Below are 24,284 nucleotides of genomic sequence, written 5' to 3'. Positions count from 1 at the left end.
TTTAGTCTCGAAGAGCAGTATATCCCAGGCATTATACTGAGGTTCCAGAGCACATTTGAAAGCAATAAAAACCTACTTGTGTATGCTTTTTATCAGATATTCCTCCCCTTTTCACAGCGCTTTCCAAACCCTTACAAAAATTTCCTTTTAACAGATATATTTAGTGTGTACGTTTGGCCAATTTGACATGCCACTGATGCATATCAGTGTGACCCATAATAATTTAGTTTCCCCAACTCTTTACTATTGTGTGGACTATCACTGAAAACCCACATTTGTCATTTTGAGTCACAACAATAATATTGTCGTACATTGACAGGCATGCTGTTATATAGGTCTTTCTGTGGGAGAGCAATGGATACTGTTAAATTTATCAAGCTTATATCCAGCTGTAACATGTACATGCATGTGGGCAAAATCCATCGCTTATCTTGTCCGCTTCAGCTGACACATTCAATGTCATTGACCTTATTGGGGTGAATAACATTGTTGGGTGTGCCAGATGAGGAAATCTTATATTCCGATTGAAAATCCCAAAAAAAGGGAGATCGTAATGTTGATTTTTCACTACAGAAAGTTTATAAATTAAGGAGTAAAATAACGTTGCTGTTCTCATTGAATTTCAATTAGGTGTAACCTTTCATTTCATTAATACAAGGTAGGTCTTTGATTTAAGTATTTCGCCCCAGTGCCTAGATTAGTAAAAATGAAATACTAAAATTAGACCAGCTAAATCATGTGTATTTGTGCACATTTTCCCACAACTGTGTACTTGTATATAAGATAGATATTATCTGTGTGTAATGCATACAGAAGTAGCATCGGTACATTTAGCACCATCAAAGCTTAGTTTATAAGCTTTTGTGACATGGTTGCTAAGTAACGTTAGCTTGGATGATGGAAAATGGGAAGCAGGAAGCCTTGTTTCCCTGGTGATTCATATATTTGCTGGTAGAAAGAGAAGTACAGTACATGATGAACACGTCAGACTGTTACGATTGATTTTGCTATAAAACTTATGTTATTATTATTAAGCCCTTTGTGGTGCCATCTAGTAAACAATATGATGGACTTTCAAAGAGATGAAAATCCATATGTTTCTCTGAAGACTTAATTTTTGGTGTTTGTGGTCACAGGAATTCTATATCCACTCAGGGAGAAATTGTGACTGACCCCCTCCAAATTAAATCCCCTTCCCCCTCTCATACCATGCTATATTTAATGGAGTCATAATGAGAATTGCCAACCTGAGTAGCTAAAGTCCCTTGGCAAGATTTGAACCATGATTGTGCCTCAGTCATACCAGCTGTATAATTGGGGACTTGGTAGGAGAGAGGTTGCAATATGAATGCTTTAATCATATGCACTTATAAAGGCTGCAATGGTTGTATGTTCCCCAGGGAGTTGAGGATTTAAAAAAAATGGCGTTGTGCCGCTACAGATCTACAATGTGTTGCCAGGGGTAATATTATTGTAAAACGCATTGCGAATAGAGTGGGAAAGCGTTCTATGAAAAACAGACGTCATCATCATATTTAGTTTTTGGGTTAAAGGCCCATGTCAGATTAGGCTTAAACCTGTGATGTGTCAAACTGTTGTCAAGTAGAGCTGATGAATCTGTTGGATCTGAACAAAATACATGTACTATATAATCCTTATATGGTTCCACTGATAACAGAATTCATATGTGAGAACCTGCGATTGAATCATGGGGCTTTAATTCATTTGATAATTTCTATGGGGAATAGGTATGTGTATAATTTGTAAAATCCCCCACCCATTTGTCTAATTTCAGGCTTTTAACATATTAACCACATGAGCATAGTAATTCTGTTAATCCATTGTACAGCAGAAACTGTCTAAGCTTTGGAAGTGCAAGAGTTTTGAAGTAGCAATTACTGATTATTTAAAGAAATTTAAAGACTCCAGGGTGTTGTATAGGTGGGGTTACTTTCTCTTTACTACTTTAATGGTACAGATTTGTATTTTATGAGTTCTCGTGTGGACAGTTTATGTGTTGTAATGAACAAGTGAATTTCAGAAATCCATTTTGTGAGAAAATTAATATAAATATATATATCTTGTTGGTGATAATTTCGTAGTGCATTTAAGTGTCAATTGTTTTAATGAAATTATGTGCTTATGTCTGAAATTTAAAGAGCACCTTTTGTCAAGAGAACATGTTCAGCGTTCTTAAAGTCTCAGACCCATCCCAATTATAGTTAACAATTACTCGAACATAGTCTATTTGAACTTTCTAAAACTGTTTATACCGTGATTCAGTTATGTTCTATTTGTTAGTTGTTTGACTGACACCAGGTGCCATTTCCTGAGCATGGTCAAAAGTGGTTGATCATCTTTAAGTTTACATCACAGTTCAACATGGTCTTTCATGCAGGTTGGCAATACAAAAACCATGGTGCTGTCCCAACCATGGTCCAAAATGGTTTCCGAATTGACCATGGTTAGAAATTAAGGAAAGTATGTAGGAGACCTACCCATTAACTGCTCTGTTCCTGCAGCACATGTTGTAAAGATTGTCTCTAACCTGCCTTTTGTCTTATGCATTGAAAATATATTGTCAGTTAGGATTTACAGGTTAATACATTTTTCTAAAAATGTTATTAATCATCCGTAGGTCAAAATTCTAATCGCGTAATTATTTTCAATTCATTAAGTGATAGAAAACATGAGGGTTGGTGTAGGTCTGCACGAAGTCCAACAGCTGATTTATCATTCCGTAGGAGGTCTCTGGGCCTTCCAGGAATATCTATAAATAACCATTGAGGAATACATCAGCCGGAGTGACAGATTAATACATCATACATGCAGACGTCACTATTGATTAATTCTTTGCTATGTTTGTTAATTACCTTGATTAGCATGACTAAATTCAATTAATTATTTGACACCGCTGTTAAAACATGAAATGACTTAGTATACACCTGATTTATTTGCTTGTTTTGTGTCGCCATGGATATATTTTAGTTTATTATGTTTTGTATTGTGTAGAGATGACGGAATTTATTTGTATGTAAATTAAAATAGAATTTATAAAGAAAAGGGTGAATTTATTGATATCTAGGTAAATATCCAAGAAACTTTGCGATAATGAAATAATGTATAGTTTTACTTGATTTTGATTCACGCAAGGAAGAGTAAATTTTTTAAATTTACAACGATGTGAGGTTTGAAAATTCCAGCAAAATAAGAAGTTGGTCAATTGTATTCTCTATCATCTACATGTATATCTGACCATCATTGATAAGTGAACGCAAACAAAATACCTGGGGAGTGTAATAGATATGTTTTAATTGTCACAGCCCATCACATCAGAAACTGTAAAAGTGATGTATATTGTGAAAAGTACAAAATATGCAAATAAACAAACACATGAGCTTGAAGCAAAAAACAAAACAAAACAATAAAACAAACAAACAACAAACAGACAGACAGACACACAAACTAATACATACACAAACAGACAAACAAATAGATGGAAAATACATTATCTATGGTACCAAGTATCAAATCCGAAAGTGAAAGACAGTCATTTTTGGAACAGTAAATTTAATGATTGTGAAGCTTCAATTCAAATAATTAAAAATCATTGCGTGATCAAGGGCCATATTAGCTGGATTGAAACGTCACAATCATTTCAAATTTACCTATCAGATTCAAAAGTAACTACTAGTATATTTCACTGTCCATACAAATAGATATATTGATGAAAACAAACATGACTGTTTGTAACCTTGAATCCATACTGTCATGTTGTACAGTTTGGCATGGCTATTTGTAGCCTGGAATCCATACTGTCCAGTTCTATAGTATAGCATGGCTATTTGTAGCCTGGAATCCATACTGTCCTGTTCTACAGTATAGCATGGCTATTTGTAGCTTGGAATCCACACTGCTACATGTATGTGTTCCCTTGAAGAAACTCTGTCCTGTTCTACAGTACAGACAACCTGTGAAAGGGAACAAAGCTAGTCTCTGCGGGCCATTATGAGGTTGGACAGTCCCTACATTGTTATTTAGTCAGGAAATACAGCTGTGCTGAACCATATGTTTCTCATGACCCAGCTAACCCTAAATTTCTTGATCCAACAAAATGATTTTAAAAATTGATTTGTCTATGGCTGGATGAGAAAAAATTAGCCATATCACTGATAGTAATATGGCAACATCACAGGGGAGTGTGTCTGGTCACTGAAAAGTGGTACCTTTAATTGAGAAAACAAATGGTTCCCTTCTAACTTTAGTTGTTATTGCTAAAGGCATCCAGACAGTTCAATAACATTCATTGGTTGTGTATGTGCTAGAGGCGTGGAAAAGCAATTAAAACATACATACATGTATATACATGTATTGTGTACAATTATGAATTGAAGGCATCACCAAAATGTACACACATACTTTTAGTCTCCCCATCCGAACAAGTAACAAGAGGTACGCCTGCATTATTACTTTTGAGGCTCATATCACTGTTTACTGTGATCATAATTGTCAAGAACGATCAACAATTTAATACATCGAGACTCCATTCCAGTGTCTATCCCATATTGTTCCATGTACACTTTCTTTCGCGACCATAACCTTTGACCTTCATGGGAAATTGTTGAAATCTAGCTATTTGTTGCATATCAGACACTTTTTAGTAAATATTTTTCCATAAAAGTTCTTTTAAGTAATGTCTCCATTTAGTCACATAGAAGTAAAGTATTTGAGGGGTGGGGGTTGCTGTATCTTCTATGAAGACTTGTTTTTTATATATTTCTAACCGACTGACTTACCCATCGCTTTAACATGTTACGATGAAAAGCAAATTTCTAAAACTTTTTATAAATATGAGGGTTAGTCATGAAATATGTTGGTCACAGTACATGTATGGCGTGCCATGAATATAATGATGTATTGGCAATTCCATAGGAAATATTTCAATTCAATTCAAGAAAATCGGTACACATCATTATCACCTGTCTCTTTCACAGCCTTATACATTGTTGTCGTACTGATTTCGATAACTGTGCAGAAAAAATTGCATATGATTTGATAATAGAACTATTTAGTAAAGGTAGCCACTGACTTGATAGCAAGCTGGATATTATTAAACTTGTCAATCACTTTTATTTATTGTGAATGGGTTATTAACACCACAGCTAAAATTACTGGAGTGATGCATATCCACACATCTCAGAGCTTTGTTACAGAATTATTAGTTTTGTTATGACTATATTCATATTTATTAGAGATTTATAAAAAAAATCAACACTTCTTTCTTGTTGCCAGAATATTTCGGAGATTCACAACAAAATTGATCGTCAAAATTTTTGTAGCAACTTTCTACATTCAAAAATACATTATAAGGGGTTTGTATCACTGTATAACCTTTGGTAACCCAGGTAACAGAGTAGGATATCAGGTAAAAATTTGCATACTACATGTAAATTTTCATACATTGTTCGATAATTTTGGTGTGGAACCATTAGTACTGGAATTCATGCATGTAATTGTTACCTGTTTTGTAATTCCAACTATGTTGTTTCAACCATTTCTGTTTTTAAATGAGTGAGGGAGACAAATTTTAACTTAAAATAGCTGATTGCAAAATTCTGGGTAGAACTATAGAAGTCTCTTTATAAGTTAGGAATATCCAATGTAGCCGTATCAGCAATACGTTTGTAGTAATTTGATGGTATTTGTACATATTCATTCAAGGGCATGATATCTAAATATTTATTTTAACCACTAAATATCACTCTTTCCAATATTTGGTAGATACATGTATTTTAGAATCATCCACCAAACTGAAGTGTCCATTTGGGACATTAGAATCAGATCAAATCAAATGAAAGCATATCAAACTGAGCACCTGCTGCAAACAGTGGCAAGTCATATATTAGGCCTTTTTTATGATACACTGCTGTACATGTATACAGTCACGAATATCTCCCAATCAGATCCCAATCGGGATAACGTTTATCTCAATTGGGATAAATTTTTGTGGATAAATGACCTTTGAATGTTCTTATGTACATAACTATGACATATTTCACATGTGGAAACTGGTATTTCTGCTCTCAAAACCCTACATGTACTAAAAAGCCACGAGTTGGACATAGATTGCACAGGACAGTTTTTCAATACACGTGTTTGAAGAGTACAGCTACAGAAAGTCCATTGTATCCCAGTAAACCTTTATACTGATTGGGAAATATTCCTGACTAGTGTATAATACTCACATATAACTCTGGTATAGTACCTAAGAAGCTTACACATGCGACTGAACATTTGTGCAAAATCAGCACATCGGTCATAGCCACAGTGTGAATGTATTATTTAGTGTTATTGAATTTGCTGTCAGGCAAACACCCCATTTTATACATATATGGCATTATAACTAGACATACTGTGAATTAAATCAACTGATTTATCCCTTTCTGAAGTATCATTTTCCCAAAAGACAGAAATGTATAGAGAACTGATGAAGTTATGTTTTAAAAAGTACTCAGCTCATTAGTATGCGTGCCATCATTTGACATCTTTTGAGTTAAAATTATCACCTGTTTTATGGTGAGCTCATTGAGGAGCAAAGGGTTGTATTTATAAGAGGTACTGGAAAATAACATTTAGAAAGTACCAGTCCATTTGGGAGTACTAGTCTTTTTATGCTTGTCGCAAGGGAATGATTGGAAAATGAACGCTGCCTCAAGGCTCTTAATGTGGCCAATGTTACAACTTACATGTTATGAAGATTTAATTTTCTCGTTTTACATGTATCAATGTAGTGAGAAATAGAATGAGTGTATTTTGAACAGTGGATTACACTTAAGGTGCTCCTATAGTCCTAGAGTCTACCCTTGTTTTGTTATTAAGTCAATGAAAATTAATTTTTTTTTCTTCTGTTGTCAAGAGTAATGGAAATTGCATTTAAGTAGGAAAAAAACTTGAAAGTCATCAATATAACAAACACAAAATGCAACTACTGTACATATTTCAGATGTGTATGCACTGAATAATTGTGAACAGTACATAGCATAGAGTCAAGTTGTCTGCCGTTTTCAACAATCGTAGCCTTTGCCGTTACTTATACTGAAGCCCTGGCCAGACAGTTGGACAGGTGCAAATTCTTCTTGGGTTCTTAAATTTGCCTGCTGTGAGATGACATCATTATTATCACGTTGGGGGCGCTGATTTTAGGGTGTGGACCCAAAAATCAATTTGATTAATTTGATTGGATTTATTGTACCATATTGTGTGTACAGCTACACAAACACATATACCTGCAGGTGATTCAATACTGCAGGGTGTGTGATATTATAAGTAAGTCATTATATCTCACAAAACAGTTTTAAAAAATCGTTCCAGTAGCAGCTAATGCAGTTTTGATTGTTGCAACTCTTTTGTACTTGTCATTAAATCATTTTAATCATGGTTATTGTCTTTTCATACAATTTTAAATATTGTTGTTTTGAAGCGACATCACGACACTTTCCTAAATGTGTTTTATGTACTATACATAATGTCAGTTAATAAATATGAAAATAAAATATCGACCTTTGCAGTTTCTAGTCCTGATCTTAAAATATAAGAGAATGATATGAAGTCACTTTGTACAACATCTAAAATCTGCAGTATTTCATTTGATACTCTACATGTAATAATAGCGTAGAGCCTACCACATTCATCAAGTACAATATAGACAGATTGCCTTTCAAAACCAATAACAAGTGTTCTAATTTCAAAATGATATAGCTGTTACTAGTATTAGAAATATGAGGGCCTCTTAATTTCATTCACATATTCAGCTGTTTTAATTTATCAAATATTTACCCAAATATTTTACAATTATATTAAATCAAGAATTCTGAACAGATGCTATTGAATTATGGGAGAAATGTTTTATATCAATACATTTTCAGATGGTTTTAAGGTGAGAAAATATCATTAATGTATGTAAGAAGAGCATTGGTATAGTTTTTCCTCAAGGTTAGATGTGTATGAGGAATTATCATAATCACGTTAATGTATGGCAAATAATGTTGATTAAATTTGTATTTCCCTTGAGCCTGTATGATTGATTTATAAAAGGAGAAAGAAGTCACTTTAGTCATTTTCTCAGTTTTATTTGATTTAGGGCAAACTAAGATAGCGTAGTACAATACATGGCATCCATCAATGAAAGAATAAACCTCAATGTACTCAACTCAAGTAATGCAGCCATTTAGGATCAAATTGTCAGTGTTGTAGGCACCAGGTGTTTTTTTCAAAGGGATTGTCTCTAGTGGCACACATGCATAGAAACAAAATTTGTTTTTTTGGGAATGGACTGAAGTTTAAGTGGAATTTTATCCTTGAAATCAACTGAGATATGTCTTCTTAATCTTATTTACTTTTTACACTTCCATGATGAACAGATTTATTGAATTATGAACTGCAAATCTGAAATTAAATTATGAACTTCATATTTTCACCAGAGACATGCGTGCTTGTTCTTATAAGCCAGTCACATATTTATGCTAATGCAACAAAATATATGGTTCACAATGATGTGCTTGCTCTTCTTTTGCAGTGTACTGTGACTATTGGCACATGCATCTAACATAAAAATAAAGATGAACATCAGTAGGTGAAAATCACTCTGCACAAAAAAGTTAAAAATCAAACTTGAAAAAGCTTGCTGAGTTGCGAAACAAGTCAAAAGATTTAAAGCTGTTTTTGTACCCGTCTGAAATGATTGGTTGCATTCAGTCAATGTACTTTTATATGGAATGACAAAATCATTATATACATTTTGAAGTATGGTTAAACGCTTTCAATCTGTTGTCTTTCTTGTATGATTTTGCACTTAAGGGTATCTTTTTTATAGATCGTTCTTTTAGTTTGAACAAATTTTTTTTACTCCTTGTATGCCCTAAAAGTTAAAACCAAGCAATTGTTCACGACATGTATGTTGTAGCAACACTACCTGTTATTACAGTTACCATAGATATTTGAGTTATTATCAATATCTATCAAGAATGGAAAAAGTGATAGTCATGTTGAGATATTATATTTTCTATGATATGGAGTTTACTTTATTGTGCATCATCCTTGATAAATATTGATAATAACTCAAATATACATGGTAACTGTAATAACAGGATGTGGAATGGGTATACAAAGTGTTGCTACAACATAGTGAACAATTGCTTGGTTTTAACTTTCACATGATACATTTTACAAATGATAAAATAAACATGATGAGTTTTTTGTAGGTCCAGGCATGACTTCCTATTAGTAGGAGTCTCTTGTTATTCTGTTACAAAATAACTGTAAGGCTTACTGAGATGACAATGTAACTCTGGAGTGGTGGATAAAAAGTAGGAAATATTTTATATGGGAATAGTGATATTGTTAGCATTATTGAGCCATGATTGCATCCAGGATAAAAGAATGTATTCCATACAGGTTTTACTTTAGTATGCCTTTGGCTAAAAAATAGTTCTGTCATTTGATGCTTGTGTAAACTATTTTGTGTCCACTGTGTACTCAAGAAAGTGAAAGATTGAAGCAGTTACATGTACATTTTGTACTTTGAAGGGGTATGGAGAGGGGGAGGTAAGGGGATATGGAGAGGGGGAGGTAAGGGGATATGGAGAGGGGGAGGTAAGGGGATATGGAGAGGGGGAGGTAAGGGGATATGGAGAGGGGGAGGTAAGGGGATATGGAGAGACTGGTTGTTGTTGTGATGGTGGTGGTTGTGGTGGTGGTGGGGGAGGGGGGAGGGAGGGGGGGGGGTACTGACTGGCTTGGGTCCTATGTTATAATTTTCCAGACTGTGATTTCATAAATAATTAGTCAATGGAAAGGCTACTGATGAATTATAGATTATATGAACCATTATTTATATTTCATCAACACTTCCATCTTGTGCAGTGTAACTTTCGTAGCATGACGACAAAGTCAGTGTTGGGTTAATGAATTGATGTAAATATCTTGGTGTATGAATTAATGGTTTTAGGTTTGTGAAGAATCCAAAGTGATGGAAAACACTTGTTTAGGCTTTAATGTGACAAAGGTATCCTAAAAGAAACGTCCAGTCAGACTTATTTCTGCCTTTAGTACACTTATTGATTACTTCTGTCTACTTAATACATACACGTAGATGTATGATTGTGGGCAATAAAATAGTACCTCTGTAAATTACTCACCTTTGGAATCTTGTCAAGAAGCCCTACTGCACATAGATGTGTCCATTTTCATAATTTCCTGCAAAGGTTTGCGGGAAGACCTCAGGTGATGACATCACATTTACCCCCCCCCCCCCCCCCCTCAATTGAGGCAGAGATTGCAGTAAAAATGATGTCATCACCAGTGGTTTTCCTACAAACCCTTGCAGGAAATTCACAAAATGGGCATTCACTTACATAGTGGAGAATGTAATGCAAATATTTACTAATTTGCATTTGTATGTACATACTTGCTACAAATTAACAAGGTGACTTTTGTTCCAAACATAAAGGAAGAAATTGATACCTGAAATGGTACATTGTAGCTGTTAAATTTAGTGTTTGAAGATTTGAAGATTTGAAGAGACATGTAAATGAGTGCTGTCCTGATATTCAAATTACGAAATGATTTATTTTGAATATATAAATATTCATATGCCTTGTATTTTGCACTGTGTGCTTCTTTGTGAGAATAAGGGCGAAGGAATACTATCAAAGTTAGAATGAAATTACAAGGTACAGTGAAAGGCAAAGAAATCTCTGAGGTTTTAATTTTGAGAGATGTATGTCTCGGGTATCTCAATTGAAACAGGATCGGAACTCTACAAAGAAATCCTTTCACTGACATGAGTATGAATGCAGAGTATCCAGTCGGTTGCCATGGAAACACAGTAAGCTAATCTATACATGTGACACAACCATTTAGAGATGGACTTTGTAGAAAACTAGGCTTTGAAATAATTGAACTATATCCCTACAACTAATCATACTTATACAAGTCCTAAGTTATGTTTATTTTCTAATTGGTGTTTTTTCGTAAGGTTTTTAAACTCTTTTTATCTACGAGAGGAAGATGTCAAGTTTTTATGCTGTTCAGATGTATTATTCAATCTTAATCATAGCTTGGAATCAAATGATATGCTGTGTAGGGAACTACATGTAGGAAAGCCTAATTTTTGTCTTCAATAAAAACACAGACAGTCAATTTCAGAGTCATGTCACAGATACTTTTAGGACTTGAATACATGTTTCAGACTTAGAGGGGACATTTCTTCAGGAAATAAAGGTATTTTCATTAACTGTGAGTTCTGGAGAGTCATTTCATGATTTCACCGCATAATATTCACTTGGTTGCCAAGAAACAAATTGAAACTTTTTTTTCACCTCTGTTGTTCTTTCAGTGATGCACCATTGAATGATGGATCTTAGCAGACATTATTATTCATTAGATGCACAATGAATATTCATGATTCCTAAGCGTGTCTACATCAATATTTCTGCTGTGCTTGAAATTGCCATTACCTTCCCTGTTGTTTTGTTATATTACTGGTGCTGGTTATTTTTTCTTCATCCAGCTGGAAAATACTTGTGACATAAGGGTTTTGTCACTACTGACTAGTGACTTGTAGTGGCAACGCCCCTTAGGTCACTCATATTTTCCTTGGCTGAATGAAGAAAAATGTTGGGGAAAATCACAAAAAGTTGCTTGTCACTCAAGCAAAATATGAGTGATTTATTTTAAAACTGATAAAATTGTTTAATTTTGTGATGAGTAGCAATTATGGTTTTAGTGTCCACTTATGAATTTTTCTCAGTTGTACTTTGTTACAATTAACGACTCATCTGGTTGAACTCACACGAGACATTGTGTCTCATCTGAAGATTCGGCTTTTTTTGATGAATATCCGACTCAGCTACTTTGAGAGTTATCCAAGTGATCAGGTGATCACATCAAATTGATAAATTTCGTCTTCATTTAATATCCAGGATTTACATTTATCAGAACATATATCATTGGGACTTGTTAAATAAAACATAAATCTTAACTCCTATAAGTTTAAAGTTCTCAGTAACTGAGATAAAACTCTATTAGGGTGGTCATAAATATCATTTAACTGGAAAATTTAAACTGCGATTATGCACTTTTGTTATTAGTAACTTGTTTGTATTTGTATTGTACATTTAGTATACATGTATTGCCTGCACTTGCACCTGATATTGTATTTAACAATCAGAAAGTGTTTCTGAATTCTACGACGTGTCTAAATTTCAAGTGTAGATTTATTCAATCACACAGGACTGCTGTTTTACAATGTAACCTGTAGGTGGAGATAGAGTAAAGAGATATATGCATCCAATGTAATGAAACATGGAGAGTAAAGGCTGTATTCACATGACAATGTGTTCAGTTAAAAATGCTAAAAATAAAAAAAATTTGTTTTCAAATTAATTCGTTTTCATGCAGTAGACTGACAGACATTTTCGATCATTTATATGGAGACACAGAAGACAGAATAAATGGAAAATGCTGCTACAGCACATACACAAACATAATATAGCGGTTTAGCAGTTTTGTAAGTACGTCTGGGTTATTCCTGAGGTCAAATATGTACATTTCAGAATTGTTCCTTTTTCTGTCGTTTACGTGACTCACTTTTTGAATCTTTCCATTCTGTACGTTAATATATATAGACATTGTCTTTGAATGAAAATTGAGCATTTTGAAAACTATCCTCTTTTAGCAGCATTTTCAAATTCTTGCGTTTTTATGTACATTTTTGGTGTCTCCTTGTAAACGCAACGTGTAATCATGCAGGACCTTTTGATAGTGAAACAGAAAAAAGATGAAAAATGTCAGAGAAGATAATAAAAAAATATTTCCATTATAAAAGTACAATGTATTACAGACTACATTTGTGTATTTGAAGAGAAAAAAATTAAACATAAATGATATTTCAATATATTGGGTTACACAGTATAGAAAAGAATGATTGAATTTAGAGTCACTGCATAGCATTAAAATGATTGAAATTTTGTTTATTGATATCATTCTTGCAACCGGTTTTCATCATTTTAAAACCACTGGCTTCTGAACAGTATCAGTACAACATACACCATCATTTTAAAATTTATTTAAAATTTATTTAACATATAATGTAATTTTTTGTTGTGTCAGCACGAAAATGGTGAGATTTCCAGAAAGTCACTGATTAGTTATAATTTATTTAGATATTTACATTATGTATGTTTTCATTATTATATGTGTGTATTTTACCTGAAATCAGTTATAGCAGTGTCATCAAATCTATGCATGTTAGTGACTAATTAATTAACCGTTGCAACTATGTACCCAGCTGAACCGCTTAGATGTGCTCTAATAACAACGGCATTAATGGAATTATATTTATAGGGTGTATTCTGTCCTGCACCTGAGTATTGTAATTTGTATACACACTTGCCCCATATGTTATCCCGTTCCTACAGTATTGAATATATTAAATATGACAAGGGAATTAGAAAAGATACGCTGATCATGTGATATGCAGGTCAAAGGTCATTAAGATCAAAGGCCACCGATTTCAAACAATGATGTAAATAAATGAACATATGTTCCCAAGGTGTTAACATAATGAGATACAATATCATCCATTGTCATGATGGATGGGACTAGTAAACATTTTAATAGCCTTTTTTTTCTGTATGACATTATCATAATATTAATATACCTACCAGATAAATAATTCTGTATATGTTACTATATTCAATACATATCTTTCAATTATGAAATATTGAAATATCAGTTTCAATAAACTTGTCAGTGATTCATGTTTGTATGCATCAGATAAGTAATTTCTATATATATGTTGTTATACTCAACATGTATCTTTCAATTATGAAGTATTGAAATATTGAAATATCACTTTCAGTAAACTTTTCTGGTAATGATTTGAAATTCACATGTTTAAAGATGTGTCGAGCTGGAAAAACAATTAAGCATCTAACCTTCTTCCTGCCCATCAAACATTACATGCATTTTTAAAAAACAACAACATTTCCTTCTCCTGCCCACCAGTTGATATATGCATTTTATCATAACATTGAGAGTGGCCTGAAAGACAAATGTCAGTTTTCATTGAAATGACTATGGGACAAGTTGTACACATGGGCAACATTACAGAACTTGGAGATGTGACTGTATTCACAATTTCAGTGTTAACTTTTCATACCTTTAAAGCATCTGTGGTAGAACTACATGTTTGTTTGGATGATTTTTTGTTTACATACAAAAGAAAGTTTTGGCATGAAAATTGCAATGTCATGAAAATTATCATGTACATACATGTAGAAAAGAGAAGTATGCACAAGTTTGAACAAGATTGCTTGTTCATGTCATAAATTTTCACCAGAAGATTATGTCAAAATGTGTTTTGTATGATCTACACAACATTGGATTATCATTCAATGTTTTTCCATGATCAGTTCTGCCATCAGTGTGGTAAAGGTTGGAAACAATATTGAGGTACATGTACAGACAGCATACTATTACATTATTTGAATGTACAAATCCATATACATGTACATGTACATCTTTGTACCCCATCACACACACATTGTACACACACGCACACATTCACATAAACAAATTATCACTGTACATAGTATTTCAAGTGTTACATGTATCTCTGTCTATGAAAACATGTTTTTGAACTTCCACGAGAAGGAAATTATTGCTAGATTTAAAATGAATGAAATAATATTCATCAAAGTACAACCGTTCTGGTTAACTGAGTTTGTTGTCAGATGTTTGTAACATTAATAATTCAGCTACATGTAGGACTTGGTAAAAGACTCAACACCTGGCTACGTATATGTACATGTATGTTATCGGCAGTGAGAACTCACATGCGTTAGCTTTATGCATGTAGTTCTCTGTATATATTTTTTGAATTTCAAGGATTGCTTGTACACCCAGCAAGGGTATTAGGAATGGATCTGTTTATTATCATAAAAATAAACAAGAGGAAAATGTAACACTTGAAAATATACTAATGCAGAAAAAATGTTTTGTGAAAATTTTTGATCTAAACAAGATTTGTGCATATTTTAGGTATGTCTATCATGTATGTTCTACAAATGTAATGTACAGAATTTATGTATCGCTTTATATGTCATATCCTATGCTCTAGCACATGTATGTACAATTTAACAACAATCATGTGTAAATTCATTACTAAACTTACTGATATTCACAGGTTTTATCGCTGTCTTGTAAGTTTCCTGCAAATAACTACATTCATTCATATTCATTGAAAGGACGATCAATTCTGCATTTTATTTTCCATGCAAAAATCGATTACAAAAATTCATCAGCCGGATTCAATATGCATGATATACAAACATCGCATGTTGCAGTTAAAGTCATATGAGTGGCCAGTTTTATATTTGATTTCCAAAAAAAATCCACATTATTTTTTCATTATATTGCAATAGATCGAAAATATCTCATTATTCAGGGTTTATCTTAAAGCTAAATAATGGCAATACTTTGACAAGACAATTTGAAAATACTGTTTTGGATCTATAAAGAAAGGTCATACAATTTAGACCTTTTAAAAATTTCAAATCTGAAAAGGATATTGTACATAAATTGCAATACCTTACATGTACAGGGAGTGTAAGATAAAATAATTGGAATTCTGAAATTTAATCTGAAATTATATTTGAATTATTTCATACATATGTACATGTACTTTGTAGAGAAATGGATATGTTGGCTAGAGTAGTCTACCCTACCCTACATTTCCAATTTGCATAATTAAATGATTACAAATCTCTTGCATTCAACTTTTTCAAAATGGTGAGCATTTATCTGTCAAAATTAAATGTATGGATGGAGGCTAATAGTAATAGGAAGATTGGTTCTCGCAAGAAAGATACTAAAATATGTGCTGCTTAGTGAATGGTGGTGCCATGTGACAGCGCCCTCTGTGGCCAGTGTAGGCCAACCATGCATGCACGGTTGATCGGTTGCTACATCATCATGCAGCTAGTCATTACATGTATATCATCATTATCATTCAAATTGTTTTTTCTGTGCTCCAATACTTGTAACAAAAGTCACATGAATATTCATATATAAGTCAGGAAAATATCAAATTTACATAAATCCGTATGGTGTATTCAACCAAGGTGTCATGCCAATTATTGGTTGTGATTTTGCATCATCTATAAACATGTGACAAATTTTACTTCTATTTAATCTGCATAAAGATGAGTTACAAGTGTTGTAGTATAGAAACTTCATATTTACATTGCTTCTTCCACTAATCTTGCGTTGTTTGTGTTTTCCCTTTCCTGACATGCCATTCATTGCTACACAAAGGTGGTTGTCTGCTTATCTTTAAGCTTAACTTCATTTGTGTTTTATTTGGTAGATTCAGACCTGTAAGTATATACATACAATATGTGAACTTACATGTAACTGTGTTCTCTACACGTAGACTTTGGTTAACTCCACGTTTGTGCTTGCATGTCCATGTTTGGTGTTCTTTTGGGTGTTTGTGTCATTTAAGCTTCTTCATCTCTGGGTTTATATTTATTACAGGCTTCTTCCTCTTCTTGCATGCTATTTGTAGTCATTTTTAGTTTTTGTTGGTTTCTATATCCTGTTGTACTGTAGGTTCTGATTGTATTTTTGCTGAGTGTTGGTTCAGTGTTAATCTACATATACCAGACTGAGGCGTAAGTATAGCATATGTTGATCTATTACATCTCAAACTCAAAACACAGTCATTCAGTTATGCCCGACTTTAAAAATCAACAAGTCTATATATATGTATTAGACTCAATGCCCAACACTTTAACATTCCATACTTTGACCCTGTATAAAGTCAGTATTTAGGAACTTGAACAGTCACTCCAACTATCACATCATTATCACCTAATCCAGAAATTCAGTAGTTCCTATATCCAGCCCAGCATAGTGTTAAAATAAACTTTGTCACTTTGCACTGAACAAAATAAGATTGAAGAAATTATGTAGATGTGGTCTATATGCCTAATTTGGTTCATTGTTGACTAGCAAGTTGCAGTCATTCATGGAAACAGTGCAAACCATCAGAAAGTTCATCCTTCCTTACTGTCCACTAGACTGTTAACAGTTAATGGGACAGAACTCAAGGCTGGCAGGAACTCAGAAGATCTTTCATTGTCCATCATCATCAACCATATGCTGTCCATCAAATATTAATAGCCAGAAACTTGACCACAAGAAAGATTATCAGATTCTGTCTGTTTGCTCTACCAAATTGCAAATTTGTTCTTTTCTTCTACAATCCACTACAATTACAACATCACGTTACCACACTAGTGTTAGGAATTGAATACAGAAAGAATTAAGTGGCTTTCCAAAATATTAGCTTTCCATCATCTTATCTGGACATTTAGCTTTCTATTTTAACATGTACCAAACCACAAGATTGATTTCAAGACCACAAGAAAGTCAGTTATTTAATCCTGTCCACTAGACTGTTAACATTCAAATGTATCAAATCATTTGACTTGCCACCAAACATTCACTCATTTTTATCATTTAATGGACTGAAAATAAAGCCATATGCAGGATGATCAGGATTTGACAGGCTTTTTAGCCAATGTTATTTGTTAAATCTGTGGTGATCTGATCATACAAGACAGAAAAACACAAGAAATTTAGCATCGCAACCTTATTTTGCTAAGCAGATCTGTTAACCATAAATCCCAACAGAAAAAACCCACACACTAAATTTAGTTTCTTAGTACTGTTTGGTTTGTCTGTCGCTGTAGAAACAAAAAAATACAGCAAATTTAGTCATTATTATGCTCATTTAATTAAAGTTCTATGTGTCTTGTTATTTGAAAACATCTATTATATTAAGTCTTTGCATGAATACACAGCTACAGTTGCATGTATTTTGTAGAATTCTGTATTTATTGTAGTAATAGACATCAAGACTGGACCTGTGAAGCTAGAAACTGTCATAAAACTGATTAAGTTCCTTATCTAATGATTTGGCCCTGATGAAATTACCACATCATACAGATATTATTAAAGTGGCCATATTGATCAGGATTTGGTATTTATTTTGGATTTTTTATTTACAAAATAAATTTATCATCGCTTCGTACTTGAAATGTGAAACAACATATGCCAAGTCCTTGTTTGTAGTTCAGTGAATTCAAAAACATAATAAATGTGTACAGTGTTTGTTATTGTACATACAATAACAAACATTTGTACACATTTTTTGGTTTTGCAAGCTTTTTGCAATGTATTAAGTGACAAATACAGGCTCAGACAATGTTGTTTCACATTGATTTTTCAAGTAGGATGCCATGGTAAAATTGTTTTATAAATTAAAAATCCAAAATCCTCATCCATATGGCCACTTTAAGACTGTACGAATGATCAGTTTCCAATTCATAGGTTTCCAGTTTTGACTGATTTTATCATTATTGATTTTGTTGTTATTTATGATAAAATATATATCATGTAAGTGACAGATTATTGTACATTATGTATATTTGATGTAAAATGTAATTACATGTATGTATAAGTAGTAAACACAAGCAGGGATTTGTAATAATTAAGTTGTACAGTATATGAGTTGTTCTTTGTTGACATCTGCATTAAGTATGTTTGAATGTAAGTACATGGAACTGTGTTGCAGAATGCATTATCTAATAAAAGAATCATGTGTGTATATGTGTGTGTGTGTGTGTGTGTGTGTGTGTGTGTGTGTGTGTGTGTGTGTGTGCATGTGCTTGCTGGTATGTGTGGGCAGAAGCATTGGTCAGTGGATGTGTGTGAGTATGTATATATGTGTGTATGTTTGCACATGCATATGTATGAGCATCAGTTGTGTGAGTGCATGTATGTGGCTGCATGTTGACATACCGATATATAGATATATACTTGTGTGGTTGTGTTAGAAAATGAATATTGAATGTATATGATGCATTGATGTCCATCCTGATACAACTATTTTCATTCTGTTTGTAGACCTATAGAAAGATGTTTCAAAGTTACAGAAGACGTAGTGTGGCAGATAGATCTAGGGTTCAACTTGATATTTTTACTTTATTTCGGCTTGCGGGTAAGTTTGTTGAGTTTTGTTTGGTATTCCAAACATAATTGTTCTTACCATATGGATTGAAAATGTGTAAGTACATGTATCTTTTTACAGCTTTCTCTTTCAGCCAAGGTAAATATAAATTATGATGTAGTTTCAGACGATACTGTTGTATAACTATCACTATCTTTGCTAAAGGGTCACTACCTGTGTTTTATCCCCATGTAATTTTTTGTCAGACACACACAAGGTGTAGTCTAGAACTAATAACATACACATGTAGATTTGTAGAAAATCATTGTGGTGATGGTGAACCACCAACAAATAAATTCTTCAATTTCTGTTTGAATACTAACTTTCTAAGCATGTCAAGGGTTACCTTAGCATGGTGGTTATGATATACCGAGTGCATACTTTTATTTTTATAGTATGCAGTATAATGGTTCCCTTTACTCATGATTTGTAAATGCAGCAATCTACTTGTTTCAGTTTGTTGTATCATTTGGTAGTTTCTCCTTCAAAGAATGTATATGAATGCTATAATTTTCTTTCAGATGATCACAACTAAGTACAACTCCTATCCTGTTCATTAGGTTTAACTTTCTCCTTTCACAAATATGGTAGTGGATTGTACTCTTTCATTTCACAGTACACTAGCATGAATTCCTTTTGAGCATGATGCATGATGTCGATCCCTTTTTCTTATGTTTCAGTTTATTGCAGCTACAGACAGACTGTGGTTTTGGTTAGAATTAAACTCTTTGGTAGATTTCTTTACCATTCCACCAATTTTTGTATCAATTTATCTTGAAAGACATTGGCTAGGTAAGTTTCATCTTAAATATGTGTGCGTGGTTTCACGTTTTGTCTTACATATGTGTGCTCTTACATTTCAGTTTATTGCAGCTACAGACAGACTATGGTTTTGGTTAGAATTAAACTCTTTGATAGATTTCTTTACCATTCCACCAATTTTTATATCAATGTATATTGGAAGACATTGGCTTGGTAAGTTTGTCGCTTCATGTTAGTACACCATATCTCTGTCTCCCTGCCCTCCCTGATTTCACAACCTTAGAACCCATAATAAAATACACCTGTTCACACAATGTATTTGTAGTAGTGTAACTTTACTACCGATAGTATCATAAAACACAGTTGGCTTAGTTCATGGTCAAGTGAAAGCTTCTGAACAGCTTGCTTATTGCTGCACTAGCCACAACTGGAACATTTGTTTTGTTAGATATAATAACATACTTGTAATTAAATGTATTTGTAGAGTCCTACAATATGGCACATGAAATCCAATGAAATTGATTTTTGGGTTCACACTCAACAATCAGTACCCAAAGTGCAATGGTGATGTCATCCTGTTGCTATAAAACTTATGGATACAGTCAACCCCTAATTAGTATGTACAATGTCTAATGATTTGTATTTTATCAAGTTTTCTCATTGAAAAAATAATACTCCAGTTGCAGCTAGTGTAGGTTTAAGCAGATTAATGAATGACACCATGGTGAAAATATTTCAGGCTCTTAAAAGTTATGCATGCAAAGATTTGACATCTTTTGTACTAAACAAGAATACTGGAAGAACCAAGGGTGCAAAAAATAACTTATGACTGGATTAAGATATGTACATCACACGGGTGAAATATTATAACCAGCCGGAGAAATTAATCTTTGGTCAGCTCGTTATTGGCTGTGTCTCTGTTTCTAGTGCAGTGACTCTAGGAATTTGAAGCTAATATTGGAACTAAACCACTTGTGCTTCTTGAGTAAACATTTTATAACCCTTATGAAATCTGAGTTTGCAGCTGTCAGGTCTTCAAAGCTTGAAATAGGACATACATGCTGTGCTATAAGTCAAGTATAAGTCAATAAGAACTTAGAGTAATGCGGTCGCTGTATTGATAATGCTGATTGTGCTGCATGTGGCAACGCAAGTGCAAGGTCTCCGATGAATTTAACAGTGATTATTATCATTTTGTCACGGTACATGGATTTAGATTTAAGTGGTTCTTTTATGCAATCAATACCTTGGCGTCAAGGTCTTGCTGACATTTTGATAGACTGGTATTTCTAAATTTGCGACATATCTTTTGCACTGCCCCCCCAGGGAAATCAACATTGGAAGGAATAGTTTAACTTCAAGGTTGCTCATACCCCAGATGTATTTTGATATTATATGCTTAACACTGGCAATTTTTGAAGATAAAATTATTATTTTTCTTCTAAAATACATCTAGTTCAGACTTTTCAAAGATTATATATTTGACTGTTTAGAAAATATGTCACAGTGAAGTACTTTACCTTGTCTTTGTGTGGACAGTAATTGACACTATAACAACTCCTGGATATGTGACTGCAACCCTTGGCCACATGACTGTTTTTTTGAATAGTTAATAATGTGTTAACTCTTGGACATGTGACTGTGTCTTCAAAATATTTGACAGTGCAACTCTTGGATGTGTGACTGTTTTTAGAATACTTTATAATGGGGCAGCCCTTGGATAAGTGGATATGTCTGTAAAATACATGACTGTGTAACTGTTTGATGTGTGTCTTTGAAGAGAGTACTTAATAGCGGAGCAACCCTTGGATACATGACTGTTACTTTGAGGATGCTTCACCTCATTGTAGCTATTGGATATATGTGTGGTTGTGAAGTCCTTCACAGTAGGACAACTCTTGGATATGTGAATGTATTTTAGAATGCTTTACAATGTAGCCAATCTTGTAATATAAAACGAAATTAGAGTACACATTACAGACACTTGTGGATGGTTTCATTTCTCAGTAATTCTGTTATTAAACACATGATTGTTTTAGAATAATTACTAGTGGCCATTACTACTTGAGATTTGACTGACTGATGTAAGTGAACTGATGTTAGTTCAGATATTCTAAATATGAGTGTCATGCTGCTGACCGAATGTGCACCAGGTCACCATTCCTCCAGCATAGTAATCTAGGTCTCTCCCTATGATGAGGTCAGTTGTTAGCATTCCAGTTCAGAGTGTCTTGTACATGTAATGAATCAGAAGTGTGTGTTGTGGATTTTGCTCACAGAGAACATGTATTAGTGTTTGATTATATTAATCTTGGACTTGATGTTGATTTTTCATACTATTATTAATTTCACTTATTATAAAATCTGCTGTATGAAAACCCTATGAATATGCAGGGCTTTCATTTTACTGTGTTTATAGAAACAGATCTGTCAAATAAAAAAAGTAATTGATCAGAATAAAAATTAATTGGACAAACTGTGAAATTTAAAACTTGGCTAATATTAACTACTGTACTGCACCCAGAATGAAATGAATCAAATTTCAAATGTCAAGCTATTATGGTTAGAACTACCTACTGTTAATATTACACATATAGTGAAAATGATACTTTAACAATTGTTAGGTGATGTGCTTTATTTGCCAGGGGCTTCATATTCTCATGTCTTATATATACTATATATACATACATACATACAGACAGGCAGGCAGGCAGGCAGGCAGGCAGGCAGGCAGGCAAGCATGCATACGTACGTACATGTACATACATACATACATACATACAGGCATGCATACATACCTACACATGCACGCATACATGCACACACACACACACACACACACACACACACACACACACACACACACACACACACACATACATACATACATACATACATACATACATACATACATACATATTCATACATTGATACTTATAAAGATCTTGTGATCAGAAAGTATTGAAAAAGAGCTTGAAAAAATAAACAATTAATTTAGTGAAAAAAGTTATGTTTCCTTTCTTCGATCGAAAACTGAGCCATACTGAAAAAAGTCAAGAGCAAATGAAATTGTCTTTTAATAGATCAGCATAGATGGAAAGGAAGCCTACCAAAGAAATAAATTTAATTTAGCGTAGATAACATAATTTCTTGTAATATATAACTTTCCTCATTAGCTATGCAGATTACCCATAAGATATGCAGATTATGCAGCCATGCAAATTATCTTCTTTTTTTTCGCCATATATGCCACTAAATTTATCACAGTAACTGTACATTGTAAATTTCTAAGCTATGTGGGTCATCTTATTAATGCCCCAGGGACCAAATTGATAGATAATCAAAGTTCTCAAAGTATGTCCGAACTTTGCCATATGAAAACTTGTTCCTGGTCCACATCTTGTTTTCAATGAAAATTTACATTTTGTATGACTTTGTCTGTAACTGCGAATGGGTTGCAAAATAAAAGCAGCAGTTTAAGACATTTATTTCTAAGGCATATACAGAACAGAAACAGAACAGTACCATTTTCTAATTGGCTCTGTAGTTATTCGTGTAAGTATTCACTTCATTAGTTACATAGTTACTTTATGAGTTATGCTGTTTACCAAAGCCAATTTAGAGCTTTCAGATCAGACAAAACAACCTTATTAGCCATCCAAACCACCTCATCTCATTACATATGCAATTATGATTTATGCAGATAACTTAATTAGATATGCAGGATATTATAATGGTTAAAACATTATGCACAGGTACTTCAAGAGTTATGCTGTTTTATTTATTAATACCAAAACCAATATTGGGTGTTCACATCAGGTATACAAAATAACATTATTACTATTAGGCATGCAACCACCACATTACATATGCAGTATTCCTTATGATTTTATGCAGATGACCTCATTAGGTATGCAGGCAATCAGAATGCTCACAAAATTATGCACAGATACTTCACAAGTTATGCTGTGTAACAAAACCAAGGGGTGTTCACATCAGCTATACAAAATGCCCTTATTAGCCATGCAAACCACCTCATTACATATGCATTATCCTTCAGTGATTTATGCAGATAATGTCAATAGATATGTAGGACACAATATTGGCACTCAATATTATACATCGGTACTCATCAGAAATGGCATTATGGCATGGTACCTATATGTTGAAATCATCAAATTGATATGCTGGTTATATCAGAAAAAAATGTAAAGTGGGCAACAGTAGATGCTAAATATATACTTAGTCAAGTATTACATATTAGAGGCATACATAATGCAATTGTGCAAGTATTTGAAACTGGTTTAAAAGAATCTCGTTACATTTGACATAAAGCATCTGGTTTAAGTTTTAATAGTTTTAAAATCCACTGGTATGGGGCACG

The 24,284-nt window shown here is 33.5% G+C and overlaps 1 protein-coding gene across 1 annotated transcript in view; it reads left to right on the top strand.

Annotated features, from left to right (window-relative positions):
• LOC144451961 (calcium-activated potassium channel subunit alpha-1-like) overlaps window positions 1-24,284 on the top strand; it is a 144,575-nt gene that overhangs the window by 49,282 nt on the left and 71,009 nt on the right. Inside the window, exons 2-4 of the mRNA XM_078142889.1 lie at window positions 16,675-16,736; window positions 19,036-19,129; window positions 19,819-19,930. Coding sequence (XP_077999015.1) covers window positions 16,675-16,736; window positions 19,036-19,129; window positions 19,819-19,930 — 268 coding nt within the window. The remainder of the gene's footprint in view (window positions 1-16,674; window positions 16,737-19,035; window positions 19,130-19,818; window positions 19,931-24,284) is intronic.

This window comes from Glandiceps talaboti, chromosome 22 (assembly GCF_964340395.1).
Source record: "Glandiceps talaboti chromosome 22, keGlaTala1.1, whole genome shotgun sequence".
NCBI lineage: Eukaryota > Metazoa > Hemichordata > Enteropneusta > Spengelidae > Glandiceps > Glandiceps talaboti.
This window is presented reverse-complemented; position numbering and strand designations above follow the sequence as displayed.